General features: G+C 36.8%; 1 protein-coding gene across 1 annotated transcript in view; it reads right to left on the reverse strand.

Annotated features, from left to right (window-relative positions):
- Window positions 1–301: 301 nt before the first annotated feature.
- LOC113678610 (metastasis-associated protein MTA3) overlaps window positions 302–16,494 on the reverse strand; it is a 16,822-nt gene continuing 629 nt past the window's right edge. Inside the window, exons 2-21 of the mRNA XM_027195510.2 lie at window positions 16,253–16,320; window positions 16,063–16,156; window positions 14,677–14,806; window positions 12,799–12,862; window positions 12,596–12,713; window positions 12,099–12,201; window positions 11,623–11,722; window positions 9,761–9,878; window positions 8,825–8,895; window positions 8,626–8,700; window positions 7,814–7,872; window positions 7,253–7,362; window positions 6,790–6,903; window positions 6,064–6,144; window positions 5,656–5,720; window positions 4,707–4,923; window positions 3,906–4,331; window positions 3,330–3,419; window positions 2,424–2,886; window positions 302–1,995 (exon numbers count right to left, since the gene is read on the reverse strand). Of these exons, the coding sequence (XP_027051311.2) occupies window positions 1,836–1,995; window positions 2,424–2,886; window positions 3,330–3,419; window positions 3,906–4,331; window positions 4,707–4,923; window positions 5,656–5,720; window positions 6,064–6,144; window positions 6,790–6,903; window positions 7,253–7,362; window positions 7,814–7,872; window positions 8,626–8,700; window positions 8,825–8,895; window positions 9,761–9,878; window positions 11,623–11,722; window positions 12,099–12,201; window positions 12,596–12,713; window positions 12,799–12,862; window positions 14,677–14,806; window positions 16,063–16,156; window positions 16,253–16,320 (2,726 nt within the window). The 3' untranslated portion in view covers window positions 302–1,835. The remainder of the gene's footprint in view (window positions 1,996–2,423; window positions 2,887–3,329; window positions 3,420–3,905; window positions 4,332–4,706; window positions 4,924–5,655; window positions 5,721–6,063; window positions 6,145–6,789; window positions 6,904–7,252; window positions 7,363–7,813; window positions 7,873–8,625; window positions 8,701–8,824; window positions 8,896–9,760; window positions 9,879–11,622; window positions 11,723–12,098; window positions 12,202–12,595; window positions 12,714–12,798; window positions 12,863–14,676; window positions 14,807–16,062; window positions 16,157–16,252; window positions 16,321–16,494) is intronic.

The raw sequence follows: 16,494 nt of genomic DNA on the forward strand, positions 1-16,494 counted from the left end.
ACAACGCGTCTTTATTCTTGATTTCGGATGTCACAATGATCAAGGCTCTACCTAGTTCACGTAGTCGCTTTGGAATGAACTTCTGTCTGCTAACAAAACCCCAAAACAAGGCTGTGTCTGCCCAGGGGGGCGGGAGCAGTTGATTTGGGGGTAGGGGTAAGATGGGGTAGGAACGGAGGATTTAATAACATCCCTAATGACCTGTACTAAAATCGCGTGCAGAAACTCCGTTGAAATTGAGGTGTTCCCCCCAGCCACAATCTATGTTGCGTTGAATGCTTCACGCCAATAACGTCCGTTCTTGGTAGTAACTATACACAATTTATTTCATCGTTTTAGAATAGTTCAAGTTAGGTTAACAGTTACAGTCAGGTTTCACTTGGAGTAAGTGCGAACTTCAAGAATTTAAATCACTTCGATAGGGTGCCGAAGATGACTGAATGCGACCGACTTTTCACGAAAAAGGCGGCTCGAAACCCAGCTGAGGAACCTAAGCTTTTCTTGGAAATATAATAAATGTAATTCGTCAATTTAGGCTGACTTCGATTCGACATTCACCCTACGCCAGAATAGAGGAGAGACCAAGAAAGAACTGTTCTTTAACCATTTACACCCTAAAATCGGTATGCATATTCTCCATACTGTTCTCTGTACATTTCCGAGGAGAATTTGTTTAACAATCAAGGGCTTAAGTTGACGATCATTTCCTTGATTCTCATTACTTTCGTCTGATTTAGCACTGACACAGTAAGGAGAAATTAGATACCAGTCATTCTTAAGGCCTATTTACACGGCACGACTTTGTCGCATGCGACAAGCTTACGACAGGCCTACGACATGACTTAAGATTCGTAAGCGAGTTGTAGGTTTGATTTACACGAAACAATTCGTGTCGTAAGCCTGTCGTAAGCTTGGCGCATGCGACAAAGTCGTACCGTGTAAATAGGCCCTTAGGAGTTTAAGGGTTAATGCGAAACGAAAAAGTTGACCTTTGAAGGCTTTTATCTCTCTCGCCAGGAAGGCGTTCGAGTCTCTTACAGTTTACTGCAAGACCAAATAAATAATTACATAGACAATATAACACTAATAGACAAAGTACTTTAAAATAAAAATCTGATCCAATACATAGGGTCTCTCAATATAAAACGAATATACGCTTATAATAACTATAATACAATACTGCAAAACACTTTACCTAAGGACTTTCCCAGGCGGCCTTGAATCATATATTCTTCATTCTCTCTAACACATACTACCTCTAAACCTGAAAACAAAATCTACAGGAATTTCCCTAGGAGGGGATGTATCAGTCGGCTCACCCCACCCCCTACCTCTCCAGCTCTAACTAATTGCTACACTCAGCAGCTACTACTTATCGTCTAAGGAATGCATTGGTCCACAAAATAAAACAGAATGCTTAAGTCAAGTGAAACGAATTTCTACACCGTAAACTCTCTCCTCCGTTGAGGTATATTCAAGCGAAGACTACTATACATTTGCGAATGTGTATATGACATCCGCTGTCAAAGAGAAGGGAGTATCAGATTTTTTTTCCTAATTAAAAAGAAGAATTAATTTACCGTCTTCGTACAAATTGCACAATAGAGACGTAAGGGAATTAGGTCAATTGAACAGTTTTACTTTTTGACCTCATAAACTTCAGATAGTCTAGATTCCGTCCAAAATAGCACGTGTTTTACAGACGAAATCTCGAGAATTTCTTGAATCTAAAGCCATGCAAAGCCTGTGGTGACATCACATACCATGTGACTCACACATGTCGCCATCTTTAACCATTCCCAACGCGAGCTTCAAGTTTGCATCTGATCAACATCTTAGTCATCGTCGATAACAATAGGTTCCACTGCTTCGCTTTCTGGCGGGGGCGGCATGGCGTAAATAAGGGCGCGAAGATGCACGCTACATTTCACTTCCTTCCACGGTCTTCGCGCAACTTTTTTTTGGGAGTCCACTGGTAAGACTCTGCGTGCTTTCCTAGCGGAGAACAACATATCAAGACTCAGAGAATCATTCACAAAACCTCTAAATGCGCTTTTGATTCTAGACTACGAGAAGTCCCTCCTTTTCGCCGGATCCGTCGCACGAGTCAAAAAAATTCAGTGGAAAATAAAAAAATTGATTTTAGCGCGCCGTGCGCATAACCCCCAATGTTCTGCACGGCGCGCAAACATAATTTTAATTGGACTCGCGCGGCGAATTCGCTTAAAAAAAAAGCGACTGCTAGAAGTGTATTTTGAGAAAACCAAGGAAAGGACAAATTCAACATTAACATACTTGGAGACCAGCGAAGTCGAACATCAATACAATAAAGAAGACAGGCGATAAGAATTCTACAATGAGCCTCTTACCGATAGGTTCTTATCATTTTAGATTACCAATTTTAGATTATCAATTTAGATTACCTTGAGCGTTTGTTTGAGCGGAACTGGAATTCCTCAGGTGGATCAATGAACTGCGGATTCAGGTGGTGACCTTTGGAGCTTACAGACTTGATCACCGGACTTGGCTTGCTATTTTCCACCGGCTTGGCATTCTCACCGACCACCACTCTGTTAGGAACTGGTGTGGCCACTGAATTCACTATGACACCTCCCTCAGGATTTCCCTTAACAGGAGCTGTAGGCTTTGGGAGGAGGTACGGCTTGTTTGCTGCCCCTGAGGGAGAGTAGTTGGGCAAATTGTTCATGCCACGCTCTAAATGAAGCTGTCCGTTGATGTATGACGTCACTGAATGCTGCGCATATGGCACAATCTTAGTAGATCCGGGACCCAAGGCCGGGCTGACGTCACAATATGCGGGATACGACCGCTGTTTAGGCGGCTCTGCAGACGCGTGCATCGTTTGTTCATGGTGTGTTAAGCTCGCTGTCAATAATAATGAAAACACTCCTTTAGGATTTCATTTAAACAAACTGGTCACTAGAACGGAACTCACAAATTTTCCTTACATCCTCCCTTCCGATACTGTCTAATTTATTTTCCCCTTCTATCGGCCGACAATTTTAAGCTTCCTTGTGATGACTATTTATTTTCTTCGATTAATAATTCAAATTTATTATCAAATTTAGAAGATCCGACTCCACACCGTTTTCATTTCCTTTAATTTTCTTTTAATGAAAACAATCAGCTAAAAATCCACTAATTTGATCACAATCAAGACCGAAACTCCCGGAAGTAAGAGAAATTGACCCAACAAGGAATCGTCCAACATCATCTTCTCTAACAAACTCACACTTTCTTCAGCCGATGCCTTACGCTCCACAAAGACTGGTACAGCGAAGCAGCCTGTAACATGAGTTACTGCTTACCTTGATTATGAAGGATCTTGCCACAATAGGTGCACTCACAGCCTTTCTTCCCCAATGGTGACGTTGCACTGAGCCGTTTAGCCGAAGGACCTGCAGACGGGAACAAACAGAACTTTATAGCGCTTCTTACAATAAAATTTTGCGAAGAATTAGAGAACTCTTGATTCAACACCAGAACCAAAGTAAAAGAAAGAATTTAAAGGAGCAGGTGACTTCTAAACATAATGAGGCCAGAGTAAAAGCCGATAACGAATTCGTGATTGATTCGAGTTTTGCATCTGATTTATTACGAGGCTGGGGTGATTTTTCCACAAGAACACTAACAAGGCGTAGTTCTGTGAAGCCAACAAATACACTGGTAACAGAAAGTGGCTGGCAATTCTGAGCTGCTAAGCTGAGCGTTATTCTATAGAGCATCACGCACAAGAAAACATGAGTGATCAAGTAGCGACTGGTTTTTAGTCTTGCAACGGATTGCTTTGGAGAGTAGCACAAGTTTTTCTCGATCAATTATGGGGCGATGCTAGGTAGAGCCATTGCTCTATCAGTAGGACTTCAAACCACAGATCGTCTTACCGTCAATACCATTCTGTTGCACGGAGCCACTTTCGTGAGACCGCTTCCTGGCCATCATATGGTTCGTCGTCTGCTGGGAAGTTTGCTGACTTTGTACAACAGGTTTAGCTGAGGGAATGGCTGCGTACTTCCAGTCGCTGGCCTTGGGCGGGGTCGGCTGAATAGGTACATAGCTCTTCGACGGAGGAATCATTTTTCTTGAAGGGGAGGTAATTGAGTGACCAGTAGGAGTGGGAGGGGATGGTGAAGTTGGTGAGTGTTCCTTAGGGAGGGGTAGTAAGGTTGGTTTGGACGGTTTAGGAGGTTTGTGTGGTTTTGGCGGGTTTGCTTTAATCTTGTCCACGACATCGTGAAGTTTTCGCTCCACCCTCCGTTTCTTCGCTTTAATTAGGGCCTCAGCTTTAGGCGTCTCTAGCCTCTTTAAACCTGATGGAAAAAAATTCACAGACATTTAAATCACAAAAGAGTGATACTGGACTATTCCATTGTATTGGCTGGGAATAACTACTAAAACAATAAAGTTTATTTGCTATCAGTTGCAATGGTAGAAAGTCAGTTTTCTACTGATTTTCAACGTGTTTACTCTTTCAAGGTCATCAAAATAGGACTCCAAATTTGAATACATTTTAAAGAATCCACGAGTCTGAACTGACTCTGTTGCCCCCTTCCTACCAAACTGACACAAGTTCGTGAACGAGCACTGATAAGATTTAATATTTGGGAGTAAGCTTTTCATGCAAGAGTTCAAAAGACATGACATCTCTAGGAAATTATGAAAAGACTGACTAGTGGGAAACTTACACTGTGCTCTGATTTCTTGGATATTCAGAGCTTCTCCGACCACTCGACAATGATGCACTTTATTATACAGATCTTGGCACAGCCGCCGAGCCAGTTTGGTCAGCGGTAAGGCCCTAATGTAAAACGGTGACCTAGGTTTGAGTTTACGCGGGCTGGGTGGTCTGCATCCGTGCACGGCTGTTAGGTGCCGAGTGAGGTTGGGACGAGAGTTGAAAACCTGGTGTTGACGAGAATGAAAAGGGATGTAACACAACAACAAAAAGTACCAAGTAAATACGCATACCCGAGAATGGAGGAGATCAACATAAATTTTTGCTAAAAGAAGGAATGATGCATGAGAATGAAGAGTTACAGCGACCGTGTAGAGCCAAGTATTGCAAATCACAAAAATCACTCAAACTTTTAAGTCTGTCAGAGCATGTTTAACATTAGGTTCACTGACAGAAAACGTAGGGATTGTGTTGTCAGGTACAGAATTGTGTGCAACTGTTACATTGTAAACAGCGTAAAAAGCGTAAAAAAGATCTGAGAGAACATTCAGTTTCCTTGGTATGGGGATGCACTTTCCATTAACACCTCAATACTTATAGGATTAAACTACAAACTCTCACAAAACATTTGTACAAGATAGGCTTTCATTTCATAAGTGGGGTGTACGGCTACAGATCGAGTTTGAAAATGGGTTAGTTTAACTTCCCAAAATCTCTTTAATTGCGCCAGCCTCTAGAGATTTTTGCTATTCATGTACATGTCAACGGTTCCACAAAAAACATGCTTGGAGGACAATGATTCTGTCCAGAATCTCTTCACCTAAGAGAACTGAAATGTCCAGGTGCTCAACCTAAGTCACATGACTGGACAGATAGCATTCTCACCAATGCATCATGCCTGTGCCCATAAGGTCACAGTCACATCATAATTCAGACAACTCATATCGTGACAAATTTACCTTTTCGCATCGTGACACCCCACACTTGTACACCTTGTGTGTTCCCATGTGACTGGACAGACGCTCTGTTAATGAACATCATAAACATTGCGTTATGAGAGCATTATTCCACTTAAGTGTGTCAATATTACACGTATGTTACAAAATAACAGAGAAAACTCTGCACCTGATTTAGCAATCAACCAAATATGTAAAATTGATCAATGAATACTGTGATGTTTTCATGAAGCGTTGTAAAACCAAAACCACAGTTATCTTAACAGCCAGTCAGAGGGAAGGAAAATATCAGAGGGAGTTGACAAATCTAGAAGAAAAGATGCTTGAAAACATGGAGATGATGTTTTTGTTGTTGTTTTTTCCTTTCTGCTCTAAATTTCCCATAAGTAAACTACACGTCACTCTAGATACCTGCTCTGTTGAAGACCTTGCCGCATACTCTGCAGGTGTAGCTTGGCTGAAGACCGCCATGACCCTTTCCAGACAGACCATCTGACACCGAGGCAAAAGAAATATTATTAAAAACAGTAGCTCTTATTCCAGATCCGCACACGTGGTTTAGTTGGACAGAGGTTTCCTATTAGCGTACGCAAAAGCGAGGCTATCGGGTCAACGGGTCGGAAACGTTACATTATTTCCAAAATCAGCGTTTTCATCAGCGAAGAGTTGTTTATCCTTTCTTAACCCCCAAGATGTGCTTAGTAGGTTCCAGGTTCCCATTCCACTCACAACAATAACAGAATTTAGCAGAACTTCCATCTAAGTGGTCCAAATTCAACATGTCTACCAACCTACCGTTTCCTTGTTGATTTGTACTAGGAAAAGTGCTACTCTCTTTTAGAGTAAGTTTGATTCAGATTATCAACTTGTGATTGTTTAAAACCCGAGTATGTTACCTGCCTGGGGTAGTTTGATGTACTTTGTCTATAGACCAAAGGTTTACATTCAAATTTTGTCCATGCATGTTTTAGAAAACGTTAATTCATAACAGTCATAAAAGAATGCGTTTTTTCAGTCCCTTGGCCTTTTTCTACAGGTGCTTCGTTGTAATAAGCTTCAGTCTGAATTACAAGCCTCTCAGAATAGACATTCCTGGTCCTACATCAAAAGCTGTGAAAAAAATGTACATATAAACACCTGGTCTTTTAAGTCCACCATACTTCTTCCAGTAAATCCAGCACAACGTGCAAAGCCAGAATTTATGTTGCGAATTTGGAACTCCCCAGGGATACCACTGCTGGGATGAGGTACCTGTGGCCACAAGTAAAGAGTGTTACCATAAAGTATCCAACTTTGAATAAAAGCCCACCCTGTAAGTATGAAAAGCTAATAAGTGTCCACCCTCTTCAATTGTTGTAAAATTGCCATTATTATAATTCTTGTGCAACAAGTTTCTCAAAGGTTCCTAAGTCTGCTATAAACCATCTTGCAGTTCAAAAAACCAGACAGTTTGCAAACAGACAATTGGCATAAAAGATTTGTTCATCTCCCCTTACAGCAGTAAACTGGAGTAAAACAAGCTAATACCACTATCTTGCAGCCTCTTCAATGCCCTAAGCTTAATGCTTTACCTACAGTTAAAACTGTTTATCATACGCACCATAACAGCTTTCACAAGTAACACCAATGAGGTTAGTTGCTACACCAGGTGGTGGAGTTAAAATTATAGTAGATGTCTGCTTTTTCCCTGATTGACTTGTACTTCCACCACTAAAAAAAAAAACAAGTAAAATGTCATCAATCTACCATCTGCAAATAAAAAACTACAATTTTCTGACAAAGCTCTGTATGCTGGAACACTCTCCTCTGAAGGTTATTTATGGTTAATTATCTTCAGAAAGTAGCTTAATCTTCAGTAATTTAATAAACAAAGAACTTTGACAGTATGAATGGGTACAGGAAAGCTCAATTCTATCAAACCACACTGTCCTGCACAACCAATTGAGAAGATGCATTTTCAAATGTATTCAAATTAGTGTGGATGAGACCTTCTTATAAGTAGATTCCATGATGTAGTGGGTCTGTCTAGTAATAGATCACTAGTGACAACAAAATGAAGTAAGAACAACTAAGTATCCTATACACTTAACCAACATCAATTCATAGAAAATATAATTTATCCTCATGGTGAGGTCAAAAACACATGTTTTAGTGTACTTACAGGCCGGGTATGTAGATCTGTGTTAGATTACATTCCTTAGAGACTGCTTTAAGTCTTTTCTATAAAGTAAATGAAAAAAAAATTGAAATCATTATTGTTATTGCTCTAAAATAACATTATTCCCTTTTAAAATTATCCAGACTAAAAATCATCATTCTCAAATTCAAATAGTCTAGTTCCTATGAGTTCTTTATATACTAAGAATGTGTGTGAAAGTTGAAATAAAATTAGTAGAAATAAAATTAATATATTAGGTTTTGTAGGTACAACAATAGTCAACTAAGTCTCAATACCATTAATACCCCTGATGAAGGCACTAGACAGGAGTGTCGAAACGTTGGGTCTATGAATTGTAACTTCTTCAGTTACATTCATTAAATCTGCAAACCAGAGTAGCATCAAACTATGTCTGACCATTAAGAGTTGTAAAATTTATTTTGGGATTTGAAGTACTATAGAATTTACATAACATGATAAGAGTTTCCTTTGTACCAAACAAATGACTTGGGAAGTGTCAGTGTTATCATTGGGCATCCAGTGATCAAATCAAACAATTTTTTTGTTTTATTTACCAGTAAATATGAACAAATGTGTGACCCAAATTCTCTGTTTCAATTAAAGGAAAAAAATGCTCTCCAGTTGTGCAAAACACTGGGTATATGGCTAGAGGAAATCAGAAATCCAAAAAAAAATTTGAGTTTATGTATCATATTACCAAAGTGCAGGAGCTGAATAAACAATAAAAAAGGCAATAAATGACAAATTGAGTAGAGAAAATTTATATTTCTTTCACCGTAAAGCTTTTCTCTAACCTGTTGTAAATATCTGTCTGTGGTTTTCCACATGTAATAATATTCCACTATACTTGGTAGACTCTTCCAAGGAAGCTATAGGGAAATAAAAACACAGAGTTAACCAGTGATGCCACATAGATCACTTTATAGAGGTCACACACAGAATAATAAAAAAGTGCAGATCTCAACATTGGCAGATCATTGAACTACAACTTACAAAGTCTTTCTGAATGTCAGCAAAATCTTTTCCGTATTTTTGAAGGGCTTCTTCAAACAAAGTTGCTTCTCCTAATATGATAATCAAACAATAATTTTAGCACTTTCATCAATAGTCCAAGAAATTGTGACACTGTCCACACATGATCACCCAAAATTATCATGTTATTGTCATTTGTTACTGAACATAAATTGAACCATACACAAAGGTAACTGTAATACCTCAAATATAATGAGTTCACTATTGACCAAGCATGATAGTGATTATCCTTGGGTAATTAAAAATAATTTACTTTCATTGGGCTGAACTGAACTTGTTGATAGAAGGTGGTTAAAATAAAATTTTGATATTTCACACTGTGTGGAAACAAAAGGATGCTCAACATTTATCCAATGTTTTACATGGAGTAGCTCAGTAATTCATGATTCACAAAAGAAATTATTGCAGGACTCATTGAGATTAACTTCATGGTTTATTCCCAAAAGCCTGATGTTGTCATCTTGCAAAATCAGGCTTCAAGAGAAAGAACAATTTCAGGCATCCCCTGGAATTGAACACTTGCCTCCTAGATACTATCTGGGTGCCACTAGCAACTGAGCCAAGAAGCTCAGGTTTGAATCCTCTTGCGGCTGGAATTTTACAGGCCTCTTCTCTACATTTACATCAGCATGGATCTTTTCTTCAGTAGAATTTCATCAACAGGTCAAAAAAAAATTTCTTTCATGAACCCTTTAACCACTATGAGGGACAAACATATAATTTCTCCTTCCAAAATCATCCCTCAATCACACATTAAGGTCATGAGAATAAAGAAAATGATCACCAAGTAAAGAACTTCTTGATTGTTAAACAAATTCTCTTTTACAGCACCCTAAAAAATGTATAGGGAGCAGTAAGGAGAATATGCATACTGAAAGAATGTTCTGATACACCTACCTGCTGACCACTCTTCCATCTCATCACGACAAAGAATGGGTCCACCGGAGGGAACCAGACTAGCAATTGCCTTGCTGACATTGTACCCATTATTATGGAGAGCACACATGGCATGAGACTGAAACCAAATTAAGCATGAAATTATTGATAAAAACAGAGTACAAAATGGCAGAGAACACAAAATTAAGGGAAAAAAAGTTGTATTCTGCCTCAGGCTTTCATACAAGAGATTTCTCAGTGGTCTAAAGTTCACCCCTTAACCTAGATAGGTCTTTCTCAGAATTCTTTCCTAACCACATTTCCCTACTGGCAGAATGAGAGTATACTCTGACAAATTAGAACCCCAAGAAAAAGGAATGCACTAATAGTTAGAAGCATTTCTGCTATACTATAATATTCCAGTAGAAACCAAGGTTCTCACAGAGTTGGGTAGTTTAAAAATATTGTCTTACAATGTACATGTACAACATTATTGAGGAGACCCAAAACTGTTCACACTCTAGGACTGTTCACATGCTATGCAAGGTCACCAGCTTTCTGCTCTACTTCAATTCAACCACCTCTGACAATTCTACCCAGAAAGAGGATTATCATTCAAACAGCATAATAAACTGCCCTGCTGAGGAGAACCTCAAAGGGCTAATGACACTGAAACCCAGAAGCTTAGGGCTTTTTTCAGTATATGTGCTTCTGAATTCTTTCTTTAATGATTTTCTCAAACAACAGATATCACATATTGCACCAATGAATCACATATCACATTACATAAAGGAATTTAAATATTATGAATAGGGTGCAAGATCTAATCAGATTATAATCAACAATAGTTTTGCCTTTAACCTTGACTTAGTATAAGAAAATGTATTCCAAACCCAAACGAAATTCCCTTAAATTAAGACCAAACCAAGACACAGCTGAAGGGCAGGTAAACTTAACAACAAACAATACGATTTACAAAGGTAACGATATGATCTGAAGCATGACAAGAAATTCTGGCATGTTTGATGAATGCACCTAAATTTATCATATTCAAATTTGGTCTTGAGTAAAACCTGAACTACAAGTGAGAGCACATCTCATGCAATAACATGATTTTTCTGATAGGGTGGAAACCTTGTGTTTTTTTTCTTTTTTTTGGCTTGGGTAATGCATCAAATCAAACAAGTATGCAAATTATTTATAATAAGATTCTTTGTTTCTTTACATGTATTAACAAACTTATTAATTTTTTTTTGGGTACATGTATTACCAAACTTATTTATTTTTTGGCCTACCAACAATTGACATACCTTATAACAAATTAATTATAAAATCTGTTTTCTTTTAGAAGCAACATACATTCACAGACCTTGCTAGATATAAGAAGTACATAAACAGGACTTTTTTTGGTATATATTAAGCAAAGATGTCACAGAGCTCTTGCTCACAAAAAGGAAGTCACATGAAATATGTTTTTTGGAGCTATACATATTTATTTTTTGGTAATTTCACTGCCATTCTGTTTCTTCTTTTCTTTGTGCATTTTATCTGCCCATAATACTGACAAATACTGTATGCCTACCATAAGCTGTATTCAATAACATGGGCTTAAAATGATTTTCACACATACAGTTAACTGATAAGCATAATGATGTATAAGCCAACTATGAATAGTTTTAAGTATATTCTTAGTAAGCTGCAATAATTTAGGGAAAAAAAGGACAAAAATAATTCAGGCTTTGACAGATCTTGAACTCGTGCCTTTAAGGCAATGGACAAGGGCTACACACAACTAACCTAAGAAACTACATTTTCACAAATGGTTTCAAGACGTTTAAAGACCAACACCACACTACAAAGGAAATTAATCATTCAAAACTTACCAGTGTGATGTCTCGAGAAGCTGCTGCAGCACTCATGTGTAAGCTTGGCTGCTTAACTGAACTGCTACAATCAAGAGCTCTGGCGAATGTCCCCACAGATCTAAAATAAATTTTAAAAAAAATTGAGAAGCTTTGTCATACCAAACAAGAAAGAATCAAAGCATTTATTCTCATTTGACCAAGACATGGGTAAGGCTTAGGTACGAAGCCTTACATCAGTTTGATTTGTTTAGTAACCCTCTTAACAGTGATTAAAATGCATCTTTTCCTTACAATATCAAAACAACATTGACCAGAGAGGTGTTGAGAAAAGAAAATATTACACTTACATGTCATGTATTAAGTCACAGTATTTCACTAGGAAATTAATGATATTCAGAAGGGAGAGTTACAAACCAGACCTTGGAAGTTGAAAGGTATAGAAAACAAAAACAACAACAACAAATATATTATGTTCTACCACTTGTCCTGTGTACCTTGCTATAACAAGAAACTGATCAATGTGTTGATCCTGCAGGGGATTTTTTGGGTTCCAAACCAAAGTTTCCAGTTTAGAAAGATCCCTATCATCTTGAAGTCCTTAAGTATAAAAAGAACAACAATTTCAACTCATTTCAGGTTAACTAATTTACACTGAAAATTTTTAAAATCAACATTTTCAACTTGAACTGACACTTGAAACATAAGACCCAAAAAAATTAAGTATCACATTCTGTTTCAAGCATCAAAAGCAAACTTGATCTTTGATATATGCAGATGTCAACAATTGCAAGAGCACTTTCTGTCTTTTAAACATTTCGTGCTTTCTAGAAGTGGATGATAGCATTTTGACCTTCTATCACAAGACAAAGGATTCCCTTTGGAAAGATTCTGTTGTGATGGTGTTAATTGAGGTCTAGAAAAATACTGAACCATGACATACAATGTATGAAATACAAGGTATTTCAAAAGTCTGCCAAAGTCGATAACTAACCTTTACGAGCTGTTTTGGGTACTTGAGCTTGATAAGCAGTGCCTATTCCCATTTCTCCTCTGTCAGCAACTAAAGTCTTTTGTTGAGGATCGTAAACAAGAAAGTAATGAAACCAGTCCTGCAAGAAGAATGGAACATATGATCAGTATGATAGAACACATGATCACCTAAAACATCATGAGTATAAAAGATATTGAACACACCTCTTTTTCTAAATATTTTGGTAGAACTTCAGCCTCATTGTAAAGAGTCACCAAACATTTTCCTCTACGAAAAATAAAAGAAATATTACAGTGCAAAAAAATCAAACTCTCATTAACAAACATTAAAAATCAATAATGTATAAATAAATCAACTTTATAATTTAAAAACAAGTTAGCAATTTGACAGACAAAACATCACACAAATCAAAACATTTCTAAACTCTTCAAAATTCACTTGTGACCCCATACACATATATACATACATGTATGAGGATTCATTTGTAACAAAATGGCATTATTTTCATTTAAAAGTAAATTATTGTTGACCAGTAGTTTGTGCCAAAAAGACATAGGTTCCAACCATCTGTTCACTTTTGTTTGCTAATAAAGTTTAGGACATGAATCTCTAGGAAAATTATTTTTGACACAGTTCAGAGTTTTTAAAAAGATTTTCCCTTGACTTCTGATTTTTTTAAAAGACAGCTGACAAAAACATTTTTAGACAACAAGCATATGTTGTACCAGCTACCACACCACTCTCCATGAATTATTAAGAAGGACAGAGATATTTAATAAACATATTCAGTGATTACAAGTGCAATTGATAAAATCAGCACAATGTACAATGTAAGTTATGCGAAAGTGTTGGTTTGTAACCAAGAAAATACATTTCACATGTTTTGAGTACCACATCCAGAAATTCTAAAACATCTTGAGTTTCTGGAGTGATCTCTCAGTGTTCTGAATGAAAAAGCTTTTCATTCTGCTTTTTTTTTCTTTCTTATTCTATCCAAAATTCACAAACAGCATGAAAAAACACACACAATTCAAGTAAAATTATTCTTTTGTAAGAACAATGCATATTGATCACACAACAGGAAACCTGACATTATAGTAGCCTAGTATGAGTTTAAATTTACAACTGGAAACTTTACCAATAATAACCAGTGTGCCCTATACTGTAGAATTTGGGAAAGTCAGCATTTTCAAAACAGGTAGGTAGATGTACTACAAAAACACATCCACAAGAGCACAAATTTGTGCTTAGGATCATAGAAAATTACTATGAAACAATTCTATGGTATAATTGAATTCTATACAGACAATGCATGTACCATGATAGGATGACACAGACCTGTCTCAAAATCACAATGAAACATCAACTGCCTTCTTTGCAAAACAAAAATTGACGGAAATTTCCTGTGGTCCAAATTCTAAATCTGCTTTGTGATTTTTCCTTCTCTTCTTTCTAATTCAAGCAATTTGAAAACTTCAAAACAACATTACATGAACTATGTATCTTGTAATACAAAACAATCTTGACCTTGCAAAAGCTAAACATCTTGCCTAAAATTATTACAGTCATGTATTAAACATTTCTAGTGACAGATTAAAGCAATGATTCTGTCCATAAGCTAGCCATGATAAAAGCTCAATCATTTTCTTTGTTTATATCAAGAGTGAAAGAAAATAGTTAGTTTTGACAGGAAATAATTTGTGTAAAAAAACAATGGTAAAGTCCTAAAGGTACAAAATAAAGGTGATTTCATTATCTTTATCACTTTTGAAATTCTATTCATTAAAACAACTTCGAAATTTTGCATGTTACCAAGAAGATTTATCACTTATATTGTATCACAGGACCTTTGGCATGAAATTCAGTAATTAAAAGCTATAATTTACTACAACACAAATGACATGTGGATATATTCTGCACATTTTAATGAACAACACCAACTGTATACAAAATTACATATCCTCCCAGCATTCTAACCTGCCATGAGGATTTGATTTTGGGAATAACAATAAATGATATGTTAACTTAAGATTTCATTTCAGTTTTAAGGAATAAAATAGGACATTTTTAAGTCTTCTTACCTAATGGTGTTGGCATTAATATTTTCATACTGTCTGGACAAAAACACTTCTCTGTGAATCAGCTGATGTCTTAACACATCTTCCATTTCACTGTCACCCATTTCAATTTCTGCATCCTCTTCTGCTTGTACTGCGACAAAATTGTATTGAATAATCAGTAAGAAAACAGGCATGTCAACATTGAATTACAAAGTGAAGTTCTTAAAAAATATCTTGGTTCTTTAAGGCTCTTATCTCAGTTTTCTGATTTTTTAAGCTTTTAAAAACTTTCATACAAACAAAGGTATCTAAGTCTCCTAAAGACAGATGTTGGTCAACTGTAGTGCTTGTGCTTGGCCAAAGTATAACCCTGACTATATTATCAGAATCTTTTACTATACCAGAAACCCAGCCAAATGACCAGAAAGTATAATGTTATGCAATAGATTTTTTTTTAGTATGAAAACTGAGAATAATTTGATTATTATTAATCACATTTACAGCTGCTAAGCAGCTAGAGACCCCTCTGTTGGGTTAAATACTTGCTATTCCTAACAACCTCCTCAATTCTCATATCTCCAACAGTTATCTTGTAATAACTGATAACTGCTGAAAACCCAACAATGAGGGACAACCTACAGTGATAAAAATTCCCCATTTCAGTGCTACTGATGATGAAACAAAAGCTAGGATTCAATTTCCTTTTGTTGAAACTTTGTTTTAATTATAATATTGCAAATCAGGTATTGTATACCATAAATGAAAATTTTCAAGATCAAGGAGAAAGTTACTTGTCACAGGTTTGAGGTATAAACCAATACCAAAATGTTCAGTTTTATTAGGATAATAATTCACATTGAAATATAAGATAATTTCTGAGCATGTGACCCAGGAGGGCATCCTCATCAATTCCAAGAATTTCAAAAATTTTTAACACCCTGAAATTACACAACTTCTGATTGCTTCCCTTAAAATCATCATTACAATCCTTTGTACAAATCAAACCCCCTTTTCAAGATTATCTGCTTAGTCTAAGACCATAACACAACTATGCCTATAGCTTGATGGGAACAACAGCAGAAAAATTTCAATACGATCACTGAGTACCAAATTGTCTTAAAGCATGCATCACAGAAACCATACAATAGTTGGAAAAATTAGGGATCTTGAAAAACCCAGGTATCATAGGCATTTCAGAGTAAAACACTGTCAACAGCTATGACAAATAGAGCAACACTGTTTGTCTCAAATTACACCAAAGCTAAATCTCACTATATGCACACCTGATCCAGGAAATTATAGTGGCTCTTCACATTTTCCATGATTTAATTGTGTGTTTTGGAACATGTTGAAAAGAAAAAGAAAGTGTGCAATGTGTCTAGTTTGTTCCAGCTTGGCTATACTCACTCAAATGTTTCTCAGCCTGAACTGCAAGGGCTGAAGATAAATCTCTCTTTCTGTAAAAACACTGAACTTTAGCTTCAACTTGCCCATTGCTTGTCTGGAAGAAAAAGAAGAAAGTTACTCCAAGTCCATAACCAAATTTAGTAATTAACATATTTATGAATAAATGTTCAGAGCCACCTTAAATTTTTACCTTAGTCAACTCCTCAATTCTTCGTATTTGATACGGTAACGCAGGATTGGTTTCAACGTAAACATAATCTGTGTTGAAGTAGAAGTTAATTAACGCAATACATCAGTTTAAAATCGTCAGATATCATCAGAAATACGGTTTGCTACCAAAAAAACGCACATGGTCGCAACGACAGCCGCTAAGCAGGTAACCGCGCGCACCAAATCAACAGACCTGAAACTATCATTTGTGAAGTTTTTTTC

Source organism: Pocillopora damicornis, chromosome 7, assembly GCF_964200805.1.
Source record: "Pocillopora damicornis chromosome 7, jaPocDami1.2, whole genome shotgun sequence".
Classification (NCBI taxonomy): Eukaryota; Metazoa; Cnidaria; class Anthozoa; order Scleractinia; family Pocilloporidae; genus Pocillopora; species Pocillopora damicornis.